We start from the raw sequence: 21,527 nt of genomic DNA on the forward strand, positions 1-21,527 counted from the left end.
TGACTCTATGATTGGTCTTTTGGCAGCACCAAGTCTCAACACTGAGGCCTGCCTTGCTTCTCTCTCTTTAGCCACTGATGTTCTTTCAGTGCTGCTGGCACATGTATTTTTACAAGAGCCATACAGTAATAAGGAACAATGCTGATTCTATACACCGTGTTTAAAAATAAAAAAGGAAGCAATTAATATGGAAGACAGACACCTTTCCATCCCCATCTTTCAGATATATACATTTTGGGGATAATAATAAAAGATACCAACTTTTCAGCTATAAAGATGACAAATTGGATGAGACTTCAAATTGCACCTTTCCTATATATACTTGAAAATATTTTTTTTTAAAAAAAGCAAAACAGAAGTAAACCCAGATGGAAGATCACCATAAATATCGGACGATTCCTGCAATTTTTAAACTAAGCTTTGCAATTTTATAAAAAGGTTAGTAGCTACAACTGTGTAAATCTGGTGAGTCCAGACCATGACTGTTATCTAAAATGTATGCAGCAGTTCACATTCCTAAGTTACCTTGAAATAAATACACATTATATTTGAAATATGTTCAGATATATCTACTATATTAATCAATAGGCAACTAATTGTTTTCAGGACTAAAGTTATGTTGTTTGGGTTTTTTTTTAACTTTCATTTAGCATAAAATCCAAACTATGCAGGCACACTCCGACCATGTAAAAACTATTAGACAGTAGCTACAGGTGCATCAGAGAAATCAAACCAGGGTTCTAAATTTTGCTTTGTTCTTTAGATATCAGGTATCACATTCCCATTTAAACTGGTCCACTTCTCAACCAAAAACCACACTAGATTAAATAAAAAATGAGTGTGGGGAGCACTAAACCAAGCTGAAATCAAAGATATGCTGGAGATATACAGCACCCTGAATGCCTGTCACCTTAGAAACTAGTTTAGTATCTTTGTGACAAAAGATTCAGCAGCTCAGGAGCTATTTCCTTCCCAACTTTTCTATTAAAAAATGCTGTTACATCGCTTTCTAACAGTCATTTTAATCACTGCTTGTACATCTCCAAAGAATTGCAAAATTAGGAAATAATAGCCTGTAGCCTATTTTTAAAATTAAATTCTCAGGTGATCAGATACACAATTAGTCTCCATTTCTACTTCTCATTTCTCAGGAGCAATTACATTTGAAAACTAGTAATTGGTGTCTTTTTTTGAGGGGCTCTCTTGTGCATACTGTACATCCATTTCAGTGACAGGGAAACTGCAAAAATCCTGTACCTTGTGAAACATTAAAGAGCTTTTTATTTCTAAGAAGCAAACACAAACTGATTAAGAGGAAGAAAAACAAGAGTGAAGTATTGTCAAAGCAAAATAAAATGTATCATGCCAACAGTAAATACCCTGAATCAATTTTTATCCAAATTGACACTGTAATATAAACTCAGGGTTCAGTGCATTTGCTTCCATTTTTGAAGCATCTCACAAAAGATGTTCAATTTGCCAGGCAAAATGTACTAGCACACCTTAACTTAGAACAAAATGAGGATTCCTGTCAAGTAGCCCATTTTCTTCTATCCAGCACCACCACAGTACAGCTTTCAAAAAGCAGTACAGCAAACAAGTAGATTCCTATGTAAGTTTCCAAAGAATGCACTTTGATCACCAAAATTTTCCAGCCATCCTCTTCCATCTCTACTGTGCAGAAATTATGTCCTCTTTAAAATTTCTTCTGCCTAAAACCTACCCTTAAAAACCACAACAAAGTGCAACTGAACTGGTGGAAGCATTTAGGTGAACAATCTTGACCACTTCTTCTACTTCATGTTGCGCAACTCCCTACAAAACTCCCAAAATGACTGCAGGGAAAGAGAGTTAGCAAACAACTCAGCATGATGACAGAGATGAAAAATAACTACTAGACTTATCTTAAAAAATTGTGAAAAACAAGAACAATAATGCCAAAATTTCCCGCTCCACCATTATATGAGGATGGGAAAGAAAAATTTAACATGGGATCATTTTGCCACAAAATGCTCCAGCAATAATAAGCACAGAACAGAGTATTTTTAACAAGCATCTTGAGCATGATAGTTTGCTTCTCTAAAATTCTATTTAACATTCTTTAAATAACCCTCACTACATTGTAAAAAGATTCATCTGCAAGATGCCAGATGGAGGAATTCACATTTTTTCAGTTGCTGATATGTTTTGTTTCCTGCAAGACTGAGCTCGTAGGTGTCTCTCTACCTACAGAAAGCTACCATTCAGAACAAGGGAATAAGCACAAGAGAGAAGAAAGGATTTATAAAGTTCAGGGTATCTGGGACTCATCTCCAGTAAGGAGAAAAAACAGAGTAATTAGGTGTGTTTACTGAAGGCATTAATAAGACATGAGTGTGGGGTCTTCCGAGCAATGCTGTGCTCTCCCCAGGCTGCTTCACTTCGTCTCACACACATTGCAGTCATGAGGCCATTCACAGAAATGGAGTCTTTAATTCTCACAGACACAGAAATCCACTACAAGGTTGTAATCCGTAACACCTGGGACAAAAATTAACCCTCAGGAAATAACCTATTTTTTCAAGTCCTGGGGCTTTTCCCTTCAAATTTCCTTCTAATTACACCCCTGGATCTTAAGAAGTTCTGAATCGCACATACACCTGCTTCCCCAAAGTCATTTGCTTTGGGAGTATTTCAGCAGTTTTCTTCATTAGGATCCAAAAGCTTGGAGTTAAGCGTTGCCAAGTCTGCTGAACTGGAGAGAGGTATCAACCATGCTGTGCCAAAAGCCTGGCAAGCCTAGGCAGCTTTCACTTGGGGAAGAGGCAGCGTTGTTTTATTGTGGGGGGAAGGTTGTTTGTTTGTTTTTAAAGAAAATTTGCACACAAGAGGAAATAGCAGACTGACATAAACTGTATCACAGACATACATGTGTGCCAATGAGTCCCATGGGTAATGGCCACAAAGAATCTGGAAAGTCTGCTTAAATCACTACAGCTGCAGATTTCACTTATAGAAATGATGAGGCAATCTCAAGGTGAAGAAGATACATGAGTCTTACTTCAGCCATTTTGAAAAGTCTTCGTAATAGTCAAAAGATTTTCATCTGGGATGTATGGAAACACTGAAATTCCAAGATACAGACTGGAGACAATCAAGTGTACAGTAGCTGGAGAGTAGGAAAGCCAAAGAAAACAGAAAAGGGTATTTCTTTTTGTTAGCTGACTTCCACAGAACTGACAGACTTTATGGAACACAAAGAATGTCTTCCAATCAAATGTACAAATGGCTTTCCCAATTGTCTGAAATTTTAAAGTAGCATGTTCTCAATGAAAAAATGCGGTGCATTTTTAAAGAAACATCTATGGTTTTTCCCACCTATTCCCCTCTCTCCCACTAAGCAGCACCATGTCTTTGCATAAATCAAGCAGTGTTTACGTGAAATGGGTTTGTCATGTGCTGTCTTATACCCGGCAAAGCTTAAACTGGAGTTTGCTGGATAGTTATGTTTTCTCCTCACCAGAAGATGTTGAGGTCTTTGTGCATCAAAAGCGGAGGGATGCTGCTTCGATGAGAGATGTCCCTGTGGATGAAGAGGATAATTCGGATGTACTGTAGCTGACTGAATGGATCAATGTTCAATCTAAAGTTCTTAAGATTCCATGATGATGGATTCCAAAGCACAGATATTTGAGACTTCTTTTTCTGAGAACTTCAGTTCTCATCCAAGCAGATGACTGACAGAGGATGTACCTTTGCATGACAAATTGTTGAGAAGATATTGTGGTGTGTGCTTTAGGATAATTTCCTCTGTTAAATTCAGTATAAAAATATCTGAGTTTATTTCTGATTAGATTTAAACAGCAGGCTTATCTTGAACAACCAACCTCCATTCAGTACAGCAGGTCTTTGGGAGGTCCAGAGGTGTATTTAATGTATTCATGGTGTGGTGCTTTTTTTTTTCCCCCTACCTATATCTACACTTTGAGGTTGTTCTGTGTTAGCAATCTGGAAAAAAATTTCATCTTTAGAAAGGCTGGTTAGTTTGCTAGATAGATGTCAGAGGGGAGCATGCCAGTCAGTAAAGAACAAACAAAAAACAAAAACCACACACACAAGTACCGATTTTTTTCCCTCAATAAGTAGACAGAAAAATCTCCAATCTCCCTATCTCTTTTATAATACACTATTTAATGGGAAGACTACCTAAAGATTCCAATTCCAACTTCATTTTGCTTCTCTTTCAGGGTATGCATTCTATATAAGGACAGTGGTGTTACAGAAAAGAAATGTGGTTGTATTTTCAAATGACTACTAGCTACTCATTTTGTATTTTAGTAAGACTGAAATGTATTTTGTTACTACAAAAAGAGTGTTGTTCAAAGTACAGAAGTTTAGAAAGGTAAAGATTAGAAAATATCTTCTAAGTTTTACACAGAAGAGAAAGCCTTTACAGTAAAGGTACTAACATCATTAACACTCACCAACACATTTTTCAGCCAGTTCTCCTAAGAAAGGATCTGACAATTTGGGGTTCCAATCCCTGGTATGAATTTGCAAAATGTGCTTTCGTGCCTGATTTAAAAAAAAAAAAAAAAAAAGAGATTAAAAACTAACAAGCCAAATCCATGTCAGAGAAAAAATATTATTCATGTGAACCTATAGTTACTTTACCTGCTTTTGATTTGTAACTGAGACACACAAAATAGAACTTACCACTTGAAAGTCTCTCAAGAGCAAAGCTTTTCTCTTCCTTTTTAATGCCATATATAATCAGTACTTTTTTCACCAGTTATACATTTTAATTTCCGTTTAATCAACATTATTTTACACGAACTGATCAAAACTCATGTTCTATTAGGAATTATCACAGTTTTAGAATTTCATTTAAATTACTGCACATGTGATTAACAGGTTCTACAGTTAAAGGCCTCACCAAATAATGTATTGCTGAGTAGCACAGCACATACACATGAATCCCAAAAACAATTCCAGCTAGAAGTTCTACAGAATCCAAATCCATCTATACATATACAATGGAAATTTAATTTTAGGAATAAATTCTTGAAGTATTACGGCTGAGTTTATGTAAGTTTAGAATAAGGAACTGAAATGTTTCTGTTGCCAACATTGTAATGTCTGGCTGTGCATCCACGTTTTTTACATGCTTGTAAGTCTACAAGATTTTAAGTTATTTTCTCTTACCCTAAGTTTCAAGCCTCCAGTAGGGTTCATTATTCAAATCCATAGTTTTTAGATAAGCTTTTTAGATAAGATAATTCAGTTTATTGTGAATAATTTACCTCTGTTTAGTTTTAGCTATATCCTGAAGATCTGAAGCTCAATACAACTTTATGTATACAATCTGTCTATACTAAAAATGTCTTCCTAAAATTAAGCATTCTTACAATCAAGAATGAATATTTTTATTTCATCAGCTTGGCTGTCAGGCATTCAAGTGTTTAATACACTAAAGATGTTTATTAATTAATCTCCTTTCCAGGTTTTACCTTTTTGTCAGGCAAGTTGAAAAGAAATTCCCTGTCAAAGCGACCAGGTCTCCTGAGTGCAGGATCTATAGAATCCAGTCTGTTTGTAGCACCAATTACAACTATTTCACCTCTGTTGTCCAGTCCATCCATGAGGGCAAGAAGAGTAGACACTATGGAGCTAAAAGAGAGTTTTCAGAAAAAGAAAGTACAGGAAACACTGCAAGAACTTTTGCATTTTCAAATGCAACATGTATACATTCAAAATAAAAAAGTGAAGCTACAAACATGTGCATAACAGTTTCAAGTCTCATATATTACACTGACCTCCTGGTGTGCTGGCCCTAAATTTCTCTCCTGTTTCTCTCAACAGAGTGGAGGGAGACAGACACATAAATACCACCTATAGAATGACAGGTATAAGTGTGTTGCCATACAGAGCCCAGCAAAAACTGGGATCAAAAGAAGCCACGGAAAATTTCGGCCAGCAGCAAACTGTTGTAAAAAATGTTTTAAAAAATAACACAATAGCAACACAAGATATGTTTGTACATTACACCATCTAGAATCAAAATCACAGGTGAGTTTAGCTCATTCATAGAACATTATAATTCATCATGTTAGAATAACATTTTTTCAACTGTTATTCGATTGGGCTGGTAACAGACAATCTAATCTGTTTACAGCACAAAACAGCAAACCAAGGAATGGCTGTGGAAATCTTGCAGTTAATAACATGGCTGAAGGGTAATTGTCATTGCAATTCAATTCCCTGGAAATTACAGTCTGTCTGAAGGACCAAAAAGATGACTTTCTACACCAAAAAACCAATTTGTCCTTTCTAGTGTGAGTGAGCTTCAGAAAAAGTAAAAACCTTTCCTGGGAAATGAGTAAAATTACATTTAAGAGTTTACCAAGATAATGTACCCTATACCAAGATAATGGCAGCATACAAGAAATATTACCTGTGAATCTGATCTTGTCTGCTAGAACGAACTGGAGCCAAGCCATCTATTTCATCAAAAAAGATTATAGAGGGTCTCATCAAGTATGCCTGGTATGCAATAAATAAAACAAAAATGGAATTCACTGTTAATTCCTAATTTATCCATCAACATTGAAAACTGGTTTCACTACAAAGCATTAACATTCTAAACTAACACATAAATGAAACATCTTTGTTAGAAAGTGTAAAGTCTGAAATGAAATCTGAATTTCCAACTCCAGCAGTGTTTCAAAGCAAAGCAGAGTGCAGTCTGCTTTGAGTAAGCAAGATGGCACCAGTGTACCAGATTTACTGTGTGCTGGACAGGTTAAAGACAAACACACACCTTACACTTAGTTACAGAAAACATGAGCTTATCTGCTCATAATCTGTTTGTTTAGACATCTCTGACAACTACTTTTCTTTGAGCTACTGCATTTCACTGCTTTGTGTGACTCTCTGTTCTGTCCAACCTCCTCTAAGCCAAGAAGGAGCACTAAAATAGACACACAACCAATGCAATCAAGCACTCCTCTCAGTAGCATTTATCTTGAACATGCCAGTCTAACTCAAACTCACTGATTTTTTTTTCAATTTTTACCCAAACTGCTTCATTAATGGACAAGTCAAGAGATTTATTTCTCTAAGTTTCCAGAAAAACTACTTTAGGCATTCCTCTATTCTTGTCATCTAAATATTCCACTTGGAAAAATCCTCCTTGATTTCTGGAAATTTACAATTATTTCATTTCAATTGCAAATAACTTTAGATACCTAAACCACAAAAAACAACATACAGAGAAATCATATTTAAAAAAATATTTTCTTCTAACCTGATCAAAAAGGAGTCGAAGCTGACGTTCAGATTCACCAACCCACTTACTGAGACAGTCTGCTCCTTTCCTCATAAAGAAAGCCACCTTTTTGTCTCCTTGACTGCATTCATTAGCTAGAGCTCTAGCTACCAAGGTTTTACCTGTTCCAGGAGGACCATAGAATAAACAGCCCCTGAAGATAAATGGATCAACACAGTCACAAACTTATTTTACGTCTCCTGAAAAACTCCAAGTCAAATTTTATAATGAAGACAGGGAGCCTGGAGAAGAAAGACTTAAGATCTTGTATTATTATTTTGTGTATTAACTTCATAAAATCTAAGTTTGTTTTATGCTTTCAAATCAGTAAAACTTTGATTTGTAAAGAACATTAGTCAAAGGCATGTTAAGTTTCCAAAGCATTTTTTTACATTCATTAAATACCACCGCTTCAAATATTGGGTCTTAGCTAACACCTTAATCAGCGTTTTTTACGTCTTTGGAATGAAGTAATTAAGTGACAAAAATACTCCCACATTTGCAATTTACTTAGATACCATGGACCCATACAAATCACATACCAAGATGCCTGATCAATAAATGTTAAAATCACAGTGTAATATTACTGAGAGAAACATCAGCATTTTGCTTGATCTAGTAAAATATTTGACAACATAATGGGAAAAAAGGCAAGGTGCTACTAAATAGAACACATGAGAATTCTTTCTTTCACCCAGTCACAAAGTTTATCTTCTTACCACAAGAAAAATACACTAGGGTTTTTTAACTCTTCCAAGCTGCTTATTACATGTTCTGATAGCAAACATGTTAATCTATTTGAACTGCAAAACACTTGAGTGAAAGCATCAATCTCCTATATGTTTTCAATTCTTCAGAGCTTAATAAAAAAGCATCAGTAAGAGTAAATACACCTACCTTGGTGGCTGAATTTTGAATTTTTCAAATATTTCTGGATAGAGAAGAGGAAACACTACCATTTCCTTAAGTGCAAGGATATGATGGCTCAATCCCCCTATACTATCAAAACACACCTTAGGGAAAAAAAAGAGCATACAAAGTTTATATTGTAACAGCTTTCCACAAAAGTGCCTTTACCAATAAAGCATTTGAAAACAAATTAGGAAAAACACTGCATTGATCAACAGGATTTCCCTGAATTTTAAAGTGTGAAAAAAATAGTTGAGAAAGTCAACCCTTGGCTACATGAGGCTTATCTGGTTTGCAAGTTAACTGTGCAAGAGATGCCAGGATATCTACAGAGATCCAGCCTAAGTACCAGAGCAAACACTTTGTAGTCCAAAGGAATAAAGAGACAAAAGCTTTGGTAACAATAAAATAAAATTTAAAAGATCAGTGAACTTTTTATAAATTTACTCCAACCTCAGTGAGAGGCTGTGAAGGATTCTGCTTATGCATAATTGAGGGAAGGAAGACAGAAAGCACTGCCAAAACTCACCGACTTATCAACAATCATAGGGTCAACATCAGCCAAACTTGCCCCAACTTTTACACGTTCTCGGAGGATTCCACTAGCTAAGTCTTCTGCTCTGAAGTTTAAAGGCAAGCACCTGTTCAACAACAAATACCAAATAAATACTGTTCTGTTTTCACTGCTTGGAGAGGTAGAACCAAGAGAGTAAATGCCTTTTACTACATAAAGGCGTAACTGTCCCAGATTGTTGAACAAAGCTACTCTTTTTTTGTGTGGTAATTATTGTTATGTATCTGGAAGTTCCTTAATATAAAGTTAGTCTTATGCTTCCATACACACATTTCAATCTGGAGAACTAGGCTGGATAGATTATTTTGATTAAACACAGAAGAAACAATATTTCCTTCCCTTAAGCCCCTACATAGATATGACATCAGGCCAAGTACATAGTTAAAGGGAGGAACAAAGGTACCAGTAAGACACAGGTTACAGTCAGAACTACACTTCTGGTAGCTGTACGTTGTTTGAATTCCTCACAATGGAAAAGGGAACAATGTGGCAGACAGGAAGAGATGGAAAAAAGATGAGGAAACTTTCTTTTTCTGCTGAACTTTCCTACCTATATATCTGTGGCAGTAAATAAAATTATTTATAGATCTTCCACTTTTAGATTGCTGCTAAATACACGACAAAGTCAAAAAAATATGCATTGGGTGCGTAGAATGCATGAACTGTTACACAAGAGGAAGAGGGAAGAGCTAGGAGTACAACTGAATTAACTGGGACCAAGTTACATCAAGAATAAAAACCTATTTTAACCAACAAGAATTGTTTGTTTATAACCCAATTGAATCAAACAGCTATTCTTGTAATTCCATCTTTTTATCTATACTATTAATGATCTACTCATAAGACTCCAAGGTCTATATTAGTATATAACCAACACCCCTCCTAAACCATGTCTGCAGGTAATTACAGGCAGAATCAAAAGTCTGCAGAACTCATAAAATATTATAGACTAGTTCTGCTTGTTTTCTGATAAACAATAAAATCAAACCATTCTAAAAACCAAGGATGTTTTGATACCTGTTTCTTGCTCTGGCTATGCTTTTAGATTTTCTTCTTTCAAAACGTTCTTCATCTGAAGAGGTTGTATCGCTGCTGTGAATGGCATGCTTCTTTCTCCTATTGAAGTGGCAAACCAAACAGAAAACTCAGTCTTTTTTGCAGTAGAATGGCATTGTTTTGGTTCTTCCATGAAAGTGGAATTAAAATGGCAAGCACAGAATTGTTCGGGTTTGAGATGCACGCAAATTTTAGTTGAAGTATCAAAATAATCTGAGAATTAGGGAAACAACAGCTCTCACTGCCACAGCAACTATCTGATTTCAACATGAGCATTACTAGAACAGTAGAGCCCCACAAGATATCTGGTCCAGTCCACGTTACCTCAGCAATGTGATTTGAATATTCAATCAGTTAGCTGCAACCATACTTAGAAAGTTTCCAACCACTTTAGCCACCTCTAACATAACAGACATACCAAGATCTCATTACTCAATTTGATGCTTTCCTTTAAATATTCTTTGAGAAAGTTCCATACTTCGCAAAGTATATAGTGTCTTTTTATGAGGTTATTAATTCTGAACAGCAGAACAGGTTCACAAAATACCTGTACTTCTGATCTGAATCTGAGTAAAATTACTATCCAAAGTCTGAATGAACCACCTCTTATTTTAGTATGACAGTATTTCAGAAAACTAAGTATTTCAGAAATATTATAGAATGTACACTAAATCTTCTTACAAAAAAGTACTGAGTTTGATATCAGTTTGAAAAATTCAGCACTTTTTGCATTAATAAATTGGCTACTAGTAATAAGTCTTGGATGTTAAGTGAATACAGTGAGCTGCATCATTTGTATGAACATGATAATGCACTGAACTAGATGGTTTTTGCCAATGGATATCATGGTCTGTAAGTTTTACTGTTCAATGACCAAAAATTACATGCATTTTAAAATATATCAGAGAGAATATCACACAACTGGGAAGACTTTTTATGACAGTGTCCTGACAAGAAGGGATAAAATGAGGGCTGAGTAATGAGCACACTAAAACTGAAGGGATAATAACTTTCACACCCTTCATATATGAATAGTAAGTACAAGTCCAGAGATTATCCAAAAAAATGTCATATGCACTTCAAAGAAAAAAACTCGCTTACTTGTATTACAAAGAAACTTTAGAATTGTAAGATTCAGCTATTACTTTATTTACTCTTCATATTTTCACTATGCCATTACATTGAGCAGTAAGATGAGTTTAGCAGTAACTAGTATTCGTTTACTTGGATTCTGTTCATGGACAGATTTGTCTTTTTGAAGCTTTGAGTAAGTTTATGTTTTTTTAAATGCTTTAAGCTGTAATTTCATCTGTTTTATTACATAAAGCCTACTGACAGTTTCCAAGACAACTTGGTGCATTCCAGACTTCTTTGACACAAAACATAAGAGTCAAAAATTATGCTTGCTAAATATTTTATTAAATTGTTGATGGTCCTTGGATGAAATCTGAACTGAAAAAAACCAAAACCCATTAACCTGTTTTGCTCAGTTTTGTACAACAGAAAGGGGATATTTGTTAAACTGAAACACTGGATTTAAATATTATATACATGACCTTGCAGAAAAAGCTACAGTGTGCCATGCAGAATTCTTTCTAGTACTTGTAGCACACCTGTTTCCTTTCTGTTTAGCACAAAGCTGCTACTGGGATTACAAAGTGCCATGACACTCCTGTTTGGATGCTCATCAGGGTCTGAATCTAGGATACAATTCAAGACCCACTCACATGCATGAATGAGCTGTGCAACTCACTCAAGAATGGTCTGAAAATCAAAAGCTACCAGAATGTACTAAAGGAAAGCAAACAATTACATACCAACAGACTGACATTTACCTGATATGGCTTCTTCTTGCAGGAGATCTGTGAATGTCAAACAGCGTATTTTCTCTCTTTTTTTGATGAGCTGGCACTGTAACATTACAAAAGAATAATAAACTAATCTCAATACAGCACAGAAGTGCTAGATTATCACTTCATCAATAAGGGTATCACTGGTTTCTCCAAAAGCTTAAATTAAGGAAAGAATCAGGCAGGAGGGAACCAAACCTCTCTGTGCTTTGTCACTATCACTGTACTTGGCTTGATGCAGGCATCGGAATTCCATCCTCACCTTCCTCAAATTATCAGAGCTGTGTCTATCACTGCACAGAATGTAACTCATCCAGGGCACTAGCATTTCTAGTTTATTTGCAGGATATGAAACTCCATACAGATACCTCCTCATAGCTGATAATATGGGATGTCTTGGAATTTCTCTGAACAAATAAATCACAGCACTTCTCCATTAGAGAAATTACTTTCTGCAATTCTCTGACTTGCAGAAATGGTTCAAAGCTGCATCAGGGCAAACTCAAACTTGACAGGAAGAAGCATTTCTTTACTGAGAGACTTCCTAAAGAAGTGGTTGATGCCCTAAGCCTGCCGTAAGAGGCATTTGGACAAAGCGCTGAGCATGCTTTCACTTTTGGTCAGCCCTGAAGTGGTGAGGCAATGGGACTAGATGATCACTCTAGATTCCTTCCTACAGAAATACTTCCCATTTCTTACCCAGGCAAAATGTGGAAATTGCTGCTATGCTACTTATCTACAGTTCTCGAGTAGGCTTACCACTCAAGAAGAGAAGCAGGCATAACAGTAACTATTTTTCCTATGTAAGCAACTAATTTATTAGACTGCTTTCCACCAAGTATTTCTTGACCTAAAACTGCTCACCTCCAACTCTGAGTACAGCGCAGGGCAGTACCTGTAGAGTTCAATAAGGCAGCAACACCACCAGCAGTGACAAACTGACAGCCTGTGTCTCAGCAGTCCCATGTGGTGAACCACATCAGGTCAGGATGCAAATCACACAGTGCTGCATCCCTGTTACTCTGCCAGGGGTGAGGAGTAGCCATCCCATTTTCCCTCCCCATACCCATGGTATTCTTGCAAGTCAGGAGAGTAGAACAGCACGAGGACTGTGGTTCCTCACCTATTGGAGGGGCCTGGTATCTTTCAACAGTTTTTCTCTGTCTGAGATTATATGGTCGATCATTTTCTTCCCCTTCAGCTTCTTCTACTTCTATATCTCCATCTTCTTCCTGAGACTCTGTTGGGGGGATAAAAGTATTTTCAGAGCCCTTCCACTTCATGTCAGAGCTACTTTCATCCTAAAAACTTAACATTTCAATGGTCCCTGAGAATTACTCCCCATTTATTAATTAACACTAATTGGCAGATCACTGGAAATTTGAAGACCAGGATAAATCTACAGCTCATTGTCAAAGTTCCTTCTATTTTTTTACAGAAGGCTCTGGAAAGGCAAAAGAAAGAAAAATAAAAGCATTCAAAACAGCTTTAGTTGGGAAGTACTTAAAATATCACTTCTATCCACTATATTCTTCCTTCAATAATTCTTCAAATTAAGAATAATGACTTTCTTCTCTTTTCCCATAGGAGCCTCAATAAATCAAATAGTTGACACAGCATGAAAATAAGTACAACTTTATCATTCACAGTATCATTTTTACAAAAGCAAAGAAACACAGTGAATAAAGGCACAACCTAGGCCCATCTGTTAACAGGATCAGACTTTCCATCCATGGATCTCAGAATTAAGACTGCATTCTTATTCACTGGGACAAACCATACCTTTTACAGCAGTTTTACTTAAAAATTGAGATGCACTACGCTGAAACCTCTAGGGATGCCTGAAGTTTAAGTCTGATTTCTTAAGGAGGCTGAGCATGATGCTGATCAGGCCATCAAAGTTAGACACAATCCCTTCTTTGCCAGTGATTTTTTAACCCATTGACCAGTTTCATTCAAAATTTTAAAGGAAGGTAAAATTTTAAATACAGCTGTGCACTCACAAGCCTTCTAAAATATCAGTGGACAGAAAACAGGCTTTAATTAATACCTCCCCCCAAAGGAAGGATGCAGGAAAGACTATTACAAATTCTTTCTGGTAATTGCCACTCAGCACATGAGAAACATTGTCAGTTAGAACACCCATAGCTGTAGACTACATTCATCACATCCTGGCTTCCACCAGAGAGCTGTTACAGGGCATGTAAGGAAAGCTCCAATGACTTAGTGTTATGAAAAACAAAAGGAAGAAAATGTAGTATACAAACATTTAGAATCCAGGCTTTGTTCTGCTTTCTGTACTGCAATATATTGCTATCTTATGTGAAGGAGAACTTTGGTTTGTAAGTATTTCAGACAAGCCCTTACAATTTCTTACAACCCATACCTTCTTCTTCCCCTTCTGTGGACACTTCATGGTGGTTCTGAATCCCATAGCTATTTCTCCTCAGTGATTTCCTCCTCCTTTTCACTCGAGAATACATATCCATGTTTTCCTGGAATAAAATTCACATGCACTCCCATCAGTACTGTCCCATGTCACTCACAGTGTTTGTTGTAGTGCAGTAAGTAATGCTCCACACAATCTCTAGCCCTCAAGTGTTTTTCCAGCAGAGCTCTCCACAGCAGACTACAAAAGTAGTCTCATTTAATAGGTGCTAAAGTAAGTCTCTCAGACAGGACCTAGTCCATCAACATAGAGTAACATCAGTAGAAAGGTGTTTCCATGAAAAAAAGCAGATGACAGTGCCTGGTCCTGTTTTTAGGCTACTAGAGAGCTCTTCAAACTAAAGGAAAACCACCATAGCACATCATTAGAGCATGAGAGTCAATTTATCAATAAAGAAAACATAATTTAGTGAATATCTATAATTTAGTTCTGAATTTTAGTTTATCAAAGTTCAGTTTATAAATTTTTTAACATTATACATTGAAGAAAAACAGAAACCTTTAGACAGAGCTACAGACAAACATATGGTGTTTGCAAAAACAAATATGCTCTGCCTTGCTATGACTTTTATCCAAGATCTCAGACACTCTGCACTTACAAATTCTGTATCTGTCCACATCCGTAGCCTTTCTACTTCCCCAGATCGCCTGTTTCTCCTGATGTTAATATTATCCATTTCCTGTAGGACAGCCTCAGCAGTACTAAAATATATGCAACAGTTAACACACACAAAAAATCAGTCTTAAAACAGTAACATACAGCACTTTTGTCATAGCATCCAATATCTTAAGCTGGCTACCAACTAACTATAAAATAAACCATAATAAAACCATAATATAAACTAAGAAGTATATAAAAGAAGAAATGATGATGCTATTGAAGTTTGGGGTTCAAAAAAGAGAGGTGTATTTTAAAAACCTTTGTAGAAGAATTTTGCTCAGTATAAATTGTGGCATAAATTTGCAACTGCTTAGACATTAGAAGGTGAGATTAGAGGGTGACATTCAATTTGCAAAATAATAAATTAAAGCTTTCTACCTACATAATTATAATACTGGGAATACATTAATTCCTCCACACAAACTTTACAGTTTCTTACCTTGGCCTCAAAAAGACATTAAAACATAAAGGATTTTCTTTTTGTTAAATCAGTAAACATCTAGAATCTCATCAGTCAGTATTTGACCTCACTACCATTTCTCATCTACTATTTAGTCAGCATTTTCATTATCTGGAGTATTTGTAAACAGCTGACAAAACAATGGTGGTATATAAGTAATAACCCTGGCCAAGATGCTTCACTGCTAAGAACAACACAGCATTAGCCAGGCCAAGTCAATTATTTGGCCACCTGTCCTGAAGACCACATTACTGCTCTTCATGGTGATTAGAGTAGATTTTAATTGGAATTCTACTATATTTGTGCAATATTTGTAGGAAGACAGAAACTTTCATTTCCTTTTTCTCAAGCTGTTTAAAAGTAAAACTAAAGGATGAAAGCCTGCATTAGAAAGAAGACAGTGGAAGCTCTAGTGATGTAAGTCAGAAAAGTCACGATTTCATTATGAGAGCTCCTCTCAATTTTGAACAATTCTTCCAAAATATCTGTGATGTGTGACAGAACCATTTCAAGTAAAATCATGCTGTAGTTTGCTACCAAAGAAAATAGGGCTGGAAGGGATCTGGAAAAGTCTGCATGCTCTGCCAGGCAACAGCAAACTGCAGAATGATTAAATCATTCCTGACAGACATTTGTCTAACCTGTTCTTAAAAAACCTCTAATGACTATGGGACACACTGTTATCAGTATAAGCTCATACACAGACTTCAGTACCATGATCTTATCAAGTTACAATCTTCATGGTAGACTTTTTCCTACTTTTGAGGGAGATTCAACTGCAACTAGAAAAATAAATGTAACTCAATGTAAGTTTGCAAAGTGATACCAAGTAGTTACTGAGTAAGTTGAAAAAGGAAATTAATAATAAAGGATTCAACAGAATACATTTAACAATAAAGATCACACTTGGCAATCAAATGTTTAAATCATTTTCCAGCACTAGAGAAAGCAGTCTCTCACAGATGTGACTATTAAAACCTATTTTACAGGTGGGAAGATTGGGACGTATGAAGTCACCTGCCCAAGGCTATAGAGAAATAATATTTCAAAAAAAGCATTTCTGGCTCCCATTCCTATGCTCAGACCAGACCGTGCCTCCCTGTCTGACCTACTTTGTCTGCACAGTAAATGTCAAAAAGTGACACCCACCCTATGTGAATTATTAACAAATGGTAAAAAACAAAAACAAAAGCTACAAACTTTTGATATTTTATGATCAAAATCATACAAGCAAAATCTAGAATGCTTCCAAGCACTGCTGTTAATCACCAATTTACATGACATTTAAGGTATCACTACATAAACAGGTTACCAAGAAACAAACTAGGGTGTGGATTTACAGCACGTCAGGCACTCTGCAGTAACTGCCAACATACAGTTTTACCCAAGTGTAAACACAGAGTAACTTACTCCTCAATGAAAGCTGCTCTGCATTTAGATCATGGATACAAGGGCAGTCACAGCAGAGACCCAAGCTGTAACTCAAACCACAACCTAGCTTGTCTCAATGCATCCCCACAGTAAAACACAGACATGGCACTGGAACATGGGGGTTTCTAATTTATAAAAATCATTAAGGTGCTTTGTGAATACAATTGTAGTATCCCCACATACCTGTTTACTAGCTGATCAAACAATAAACTCTGATTCAAAGTTTCAAATCTGTTTTTCCTGGACCGACAACTTTTTCTGACTTCTATATCTCCGTTTATGCAAGCATGGTCCCCATCTCCCTTTTTTTCCCCTCGAAGGGGGTGGCTTTTGAGAGCTAAGAGAAATTTGTATTACTACTTCAAAATGCAGGAAACAACATTTTCACAAACAAGAATTAGTATGAGAATACTTAGCAAGGAAAATAAACCAAAAGTTATTAAACACAGTATGAGCTACAGAACTGTATTTTCTTAATTCCTATCAAAGTTATTTTCAAAGTTATTTCTGCATATTCAAGCTTGTTTCCTTAGATGATAATCTTATTTTATGATGAAAATTTGGCAATTAAATAAGCATTCAATATTTTTAAGTTAACATCAACACTAAAATGCACACTTGGCCCAAAGTTCCAATTCTTAGTCTTTCAAATACAGTATCAAAAGGTCAGATACAACATATTGACTTCACAAGCAAATCTATCCCAGCTACTCTGTACAGTGCCAAACAATAAGATCCCACTGCTGATTGTTCCTCCAGGCACCACGATAAAGTACCAAATATGCTTAATGAAATAACACTTACATAGAGTCAACACAGAACTAAACAAGACAGAACTGATGAAAAAGGGACACAAAAGACAAAGTGGTTTTAGCTGAGATAAGCAATGAAATGGCAAGTTCATAAGGTACAAGCTTTTAGGAAGACAGTTCAAGGTAGCAGAGCTGCAGACAAGGCAGGTCTCTCTAAAGCAATAGCAGAGTTAAGTAATGTTAAGAACCATAGAAGGCCAAATTTCAGATGAGCAAGGAGTAAGTAAATAAGAGACCAACTGGGAGAGGAAGGCCAAAATTAGTTCATAACAATAATTTGGGAATTAAGGAAAACATCAAAAGATCATGGCCAAGAGGTCTGAATTGAGAAGAGAAATGGATTTTCATCTAAAAATGTTCCCTATATCCACAGAGAGTATCCAAGACGTATCCAAGACAGGAGAAAACTGAGCCAAAACAGTAACTTTTCTGGTCAAAATGATCAAGGCAATCAGTAAAGTTACCAAAAACATATGCCACTGAAAATCATTGACATAGAACTGTTTAATGTGAAAGTTCATACGAAAAGGTTCACTCTAATTCACTTACACAAGCTACGTCCATTTGGTAGTGTAGCACCAGGCTGAGAAGTTAACCTAGGAAACAATCAGACACACAAATAACATTAACATTCCTTAGCCAAGCAAAAGGCACACAGTGAAAACAGAACTTTGACTATATAATGCTCCATGATACTCCATGACTTCAAAACCTTAGCGAGATGCAGCCTTGGAAGTCTGCTTCATGCCCAACACCTTAGTGAGGACAAAACTGCTCAATACCAAGTATATGAATCCTCCCAACTGTCTAAGTATCCCTTTTATTAATCTCCCTAATATTTCTTCACGCCCTTGTCCTGTTAACTCTCCCCTTAAATTTCAGAACAGAACCTTGGTATAGCTCTCCAAAGGCAACTATCATTGCAACACCTCGGATAAGCCAGTAGAAGCAACAAAACTTTTCGGAAAAGTCTTGGTGACTCAAGATCACTCTTAAGGACAGTGCTTTGGATATTGGCAGACACAATGAAAAACTTCAGGTGCAAAGACATGTTGCAACGGGTTCTAAATGAGCAACAACCTGATTTTCAGTACCCTGGCCAAATTTCACTTGACACAATGATCTAAATTCTCCTGGCCATATTAAATATTTTTTTATATTAACATTTGTGGGAGGTACAGTACAAGTCTACTCCAATAAACAAAAGAAACAGAAGGTGCACGAGTTTCAATACATTTGCAATAACCATGGCACATTAATATGCCAGATTTAATTAATTCTGCTTTAAAAGAGAAAAATAAACAAAAAAAAGAGGTCTATTTTGAGATTTACGAAGTTTTTAAGCAAACTTCACCCTAGCAGACAACAGCCCAGTAGTGATTTGGTCACTCTTCTATAAAGAGCATTGCAAGGAAGATTTTGACATGTACATAAATATGAAATACCAATCTACAAAAGAATCAGTATTAACTGAAAGTTCATGGATCAGGAACATACTGTGTACACTGTCTCATATTCACTTGTAATCACGTGAGGAGCCTTATGAACTCAAGAATGCTTTGTAAAATACTATTAAAAGAGAGCTATAACATAAAATTAATTACTTCTGCTTCAAGTTATAAAAATGTGGCAGGACTGAGGTTATATTCAGTAAAATTTACTTAGTAGGCTGAAAAAAGAATGGAAATAAACTTGACCATTACCCATTCCCTAAAGAGAGCAACTCTGATTCCGTAATTAAAATGTCATGTCTTCTTACATCTTGAATACATAAAAATACCAATTACATTACTAAATTCAGATGCATCAAGAATCTAAAATTCAGACCGCATCTCAAAATTACTTTCTATTTTTGCACAAAAATGCACAGAAAGGAAACAGAGATGAGAGGATTGATGCAATCCACATTCCTGGAGTTGTAAACTGTAGAAAATTGAGTGAAAATAACATGCTTCAAAAGTACACTCCTGAGCTGCAGCTGACTGCAGAAGTAGCGTAAGTGGGATAACAAAACAGGAAAAATTGTATGAGTTCCTTCTTTTCTTGGCACCAATTACCTGGACTGTCCAGTTGAGATGCTCCATTCCTCTCGCTGCCCAGTACTGCGTGATTTTGATTTGTCTTTGCACACAGGATCAGCATGTTTTGAGGTACGTTTGGCAGGAGGAGATATGTGGCTATCACTCAAACTAGCATCACTACCTTCATCTTTCTGAAAAGAAAAAAATTATCATACTTAATTGGCTCACTTGCAGATATCCTTACAGAAAAAGGGGAAACTTCAGCTTAGTAAAAGGAAACTATCTGTCAAACTCTCAGTGACCAACCTGTGTGAAATATTAAAAGTGCTTATTCTGAAAACCTTACCAGAAACTATGAAAATATTTAATTTCAAATATGAAGCTTCTATAATAGTTTTCATGTGTTTCTGAACAAGTATTTTCTTTCTATAACCCACTGTGTTTTTTATATCATACACAACTATGCTGTTCACAACTTACTTACAAAAGAGCTATAAAGAGAGAAAAGGACTGCGGAAAATTAAGATACTTACAAACACAGCACTAATTTATTCTACTGGCATTGTCTTTGTCTTTAAAATGCTTAAACAAACACTATTCCTTCTTGTAAGAACTTTCCAGTACCTTGTTCTACCCATCAAACTGTCCAGCACACAGCCAGGAGAAATGGAAAGTGGGCTTTATACTTTTATGGCACATTCTATTCAACTTCTCAGTAACAGCACTAACCACATTAGTCTTAACACCTTTTAAGAAGCACTGAAGAGTACCAAGAGGGATCTTTTTCCTGTGGCACTTAGTAAAGGTAACAGACAGAAACTCAAAAGATAGCAGCCAGGAGTTACTCCAGAGTTCCACAGAAGAAATGGACAGGCAGCAAACTTTGGAGGATCTGCTTCTGTTAAGGTGAACTGCCACAACAAAACATAATACCAGGATTCCATAAACTACAAATTTTAGCTCATCAAAACAGTCTGGATGCCATCTGCTGGGACCCTGGGTGAACCTCATTAAGTTCAACAAGTCCAAGCCCAAGGTCCTGCACCTGGGTCCAGCAATCCCAAGCACAAGTACAGACTGGGTAAAAAATGGATGGAGAGCAGCCCCGGGAAGAAGGACTTGGGGGTGCTGCTGGACAAGAAGCCAACATGTCCCCACAATGTGCTCCTGCAGCCCAGAAAGCCAAAAGTGTCCTCAGGCGCATCAGCAGCAGAATGGGCAGCAGGTCAAGGGATGGTATTCTCCCTGCCTATCTCCCCACTCCTGAGATCCCACCAGGAGTCTTGTGTCCAGCTCTGGGGCACACAACATATGAAAGACATGAACCTGTCAGAGCAAGTCCAGAGAAGGCCATGAAGATAATCCAAGGGCTGGAGCAGCTCTGCTGTGGAGACAGACTGAGAGAGCTGGAATTGCTCAGCTTGGAGAAAGCTCCAGGGAGACCTTACAGCACCTGCCAGTACCTAAAGAGGCTATCAGAGAGCTGGAAAGGGACTTTTTAACACAGGCATGCAGTAACAGGACAAGGGGGAATGGTTTTAAACTGACAGATGGCAAGTTTAGGTTAGATATTAGGAAGAAATTCTTCCCTGTGAGGGCGTTGAGACACTGGCACAGATTGCCCAAAGAAGCTATGGCTGCCCTGTCCCTGGAAGTGTTCCAGGCCAGGTTGGATCTGGTTTTGAGCAACCTGGGATAGTGGAAGGTATCCCTTTTCCATGGCAAGGGTTTTGGAACTAGATGATCTTTAAGGTCCCTTCCAGCCCAAACCATTCTATGATTAAAAAACTGAATATCCTCTATTGCAACACAGAACCAATTTTCAAATATTAAGGTCCAAAAATATCACTAAGCACTTGAACTATGAAAAGAAGATAATTTTACTTTTACAGAAGGAGATGACCACACAAGTCCCATTTGTTCATCAGGCTTATTAAAAACAACAATCTGATTTGTACTCCAGGTATTTCCACATCACATCTCACATACTCAAGAAAAT

The 21,527-nt window shown here is 36.7% G+C and overlaps 1 protein-coding gene across 2 annotated transcripts in view; it reads right to left on the reverse strand.

Annotated features, from left to right (window-relative positions):
* The window catches only part of ATAD2B (ATPase family AAA domain containing 2B), a 75,255-nt gene that overhangs the window by 38,828 nt on the left and 14,900 nt on the right, over window positions 1-21,527 (reverse strand). For both annotated transcript variants that reach the window (XM_085056974.1, XM_085056973.1), the window contains exons 2-15: window positions 19,565-19,719; window positions 18,057-18,103; window positions 16,879-17,032; window positions 14,743-14,845; window positions 14,082-14,190; window positions 12,819-12,935; window positions 11,681-11,756; window positions 9,807-9,905; window positions 8,745-8,856; window positions 8,204-8,319; window positions 7,286-7,460; window positions 6,434-6,522; window positions 5,490-5,649; window positions 4,464-4,554 (exon numbers count right to left, since the gene is read on the reverse strand). In XM_085056974.1, coding sequence (XP_084913100.1) covers window positions 4,464-4,554; window positions 5,490-5,649; window positions 6,434-6,522; window positions 7,286-7,460; window positions 8,204-8,319; window positions 8,745-8,856; window positions 9,807-9,905; window positions 11,681-11,756; window positions 12,819-12,935; window positions 14,082-14,190; window positions 14,743-14,845; window positions 16,879-17,032; window positions 18,057-18,103; window positions 19,565-19,719 — 1,603 coding nt within the window. The remainder of the gene's footprint in view (window positions 1-4,463; window positions 4,555-5,489; window positions 5,650-6,433; window positions 6,523-7,285; window positions 7,461-8,203; window positions 8,320-8,744; window positions 8,857-9,806; window positions 9,906-11,680; window positions 11,757-12,818; window positions 12,936-14,081; window positions 14,191-14,742; window positions 14,846-16,878; window positions 17,033-18,056; window positions 18,104-19,564; window positions 19,720-21,527) is intronic.

The sequence above is a fragment of the Lichenostomus cassidix genome, chromosome 3, assembly GCF_008360975.1.
Source record: "Lichenostomus cassidix isolate B80296 chromosome 3, HeHo_3.0, whole genome shotgun sequence".
NCBI lineage: Eukaryota > Metazoa > Chordata > Aves > Passeriformes > Meliphagidae > Lichenostomus > Lichenostomus cassidix.